The sequence below is a fragment of the Penaeus monodon genome, chromosome 1 (genome assembly GCF_015228065.2).
Source record: "Penaeus monodon isolate SGIC_2016 chromosome 1, NSTDA_Pmon_1, whole genome shotgun sequence".
NCBI classification, from domain to species: domain Eukaryota; kingdom Metazoa; phylum Arthropoda; class Malacostraca; order Decapoda; family Penaeidae; genus Penaeus; species Penaeus monodon.
In genome coordinates this window covers 58,876,639-58,878,318 of record NC_051386.1, presented here as the reverse complement: position 1 = coordinate 58,878,318, position 1,680 = coordinate 58,876,639, and the positions used below count along the sequence as shown (strand labels likewise).

The 1,680-nt window shown below is 33.5% G+C and overlaps 1 protein-coding gene across 1 annotated transcript in view; it reads right to left on the bottom strand.

Moving 5' to 3' along the window:
- Positions 1 to 241: 241 nt before the first annotated feature.
- The window catches only part of LOC119577204 (putative GPI-anchored protein pfl2), a 2,022-nt gene continuing 583 nt past the window's right edge, over positions 242 to 1,680 (bottom strand). The window contains exon 2 of the mRNA XM_037924939.1: positions 242 to 873. Coding sequence (XP_037780867.1) covers positions 242 to 873 — 632 coding nt within the window. The remainder of the gene's footprint in view (positions 874 to 1,680) is intronic.

The following is a 1,680-nucleotide window of genomic DNA, read 5'->3' as shown; positions in this document are numbered from 1 at the left end:
GATGTCTGTTATCCCATTATTCTCTCCTTTTATATCTGTTATCCCTTCCCTTTTTTCTTTCATAATGAACGATAATAAAAACTTAAAGTCTTTCATCACATTCCCTCGCCCGCCAAAAAAAAAAAAAAAAAAAAATATATATATACATATTAATATATATATATATATATATATATATATATATATATATATATATATATATGGAAATGAAAGAAAGAGAGAGAAAAACAGATAACAACACTCAGCAACTCGCATCAGAAGGAGTGTTGTTAGCTGTTGGCAAAGGAGTGTTGTTAGCTGTTGGCAGAGGAGGGTTGTTAGAAGCTATTGGCAAAGATGTGTTGTTAGCTGTTGGCAAAGGAGTGTTGTTAGCTGTTGGCAAAGGAGTATTGTTAGCTGTTGGCAAAGGAGTGTTGTTAGCTGTTGGCAAAGGAGTGTTGTTAGCTGTTGGCAAAGGAGTGTTGTTAGCTGTTGGCAAAGGAGTATTGTTAGCTGTTGGCAAAAGAGTATTGTTAGCTGTTGGCAAAGGAGTGTTGTTAGCTGTTGGCAAAGGAGTGTTGTTAGAAGCTATTGGCAAAGGAGTGTTGTTAGAAGCTATTGGCAAAGGAGTGTTGTTAGCTGTTGGCAGAGGAGTGTTGTTAGCTGTTGGCAAAGGAGTGTTGTTAGCTGTTGGCAAAGGAGTGTTGTTAGAAGCTATTGGCAAAGGAGTGTTGTTAGAAGCTATTGGCAAAGGAGTGTTGTTAGCTGTTGGCAGAGGAGTGTTGTTAGCTGTTGGCAAAGGAGTGTTGTTAGAAGCTATTGGCAAATGAATATTAGAAGGTGTTGGCAACGGAATGTTGTTAGAAACTGTTGGCAAAGGAATGTTGTCGGAGGCTGTTGGCAATGAAATATTGTTAAAGATGTTAGCAAAGGAGTATTGTTAGAATTTCTTTTTCTTTTCTCTCATTCGTCACTTTCTTTTTCTTTTCTCTCATTCGTCACTTTCTCCTCTCCTTCTATATTTTGTCTCCTTTCTTCAATTTATTCCTCCTCTTCCCTCATCATCTATCGTACAATTTCCGACTTTCGAAGTAAAAGAAAGAAAGAAAAAATAAGTTAAAAGTCTTAGAAGAAAAATATGTTATTCTTTTTCTCTGTGTCTCCATTTCATTTTTTTTTTCCTCCGCTTATGAGACATTTGTTCATTCACAGCAAAGCAAAGAGTGTTTGGTGTATAATTAATTTATGCTAATTTACTTATTTTCTTTCACTTTTTTTTTTATTTCGTTGTGCATTTTGTACAAACGTTGTTAATCCATTTTCGAAACCTTTGTAAAACACATGCGATCGACTTCAATTCACGTGTATATATGCTCATAAAAAACTCTCTGTGTCGGTAACAAAAGAATATGTAAAAGGATAAATGTGAAAAAAGTGTGTAAGATTTTTTTTTTTAGGCTTTAGCAACAACAACAATAGTACTCATGATGATAATGATGTCAGTAATGATCATATATCTAATGATAATCGTAATGATAATCATGATAATGACAGCTATAACAATATTGGTAATAATTGAAAGGAATTGCCATAGTAATGATATATTTGTGAAGATGCCATAGTAATATATTACTAAATATGGCAATAATAGTAATATAATGGTAATATTAACGATATTAGTGATATTAATGATAGTAATGA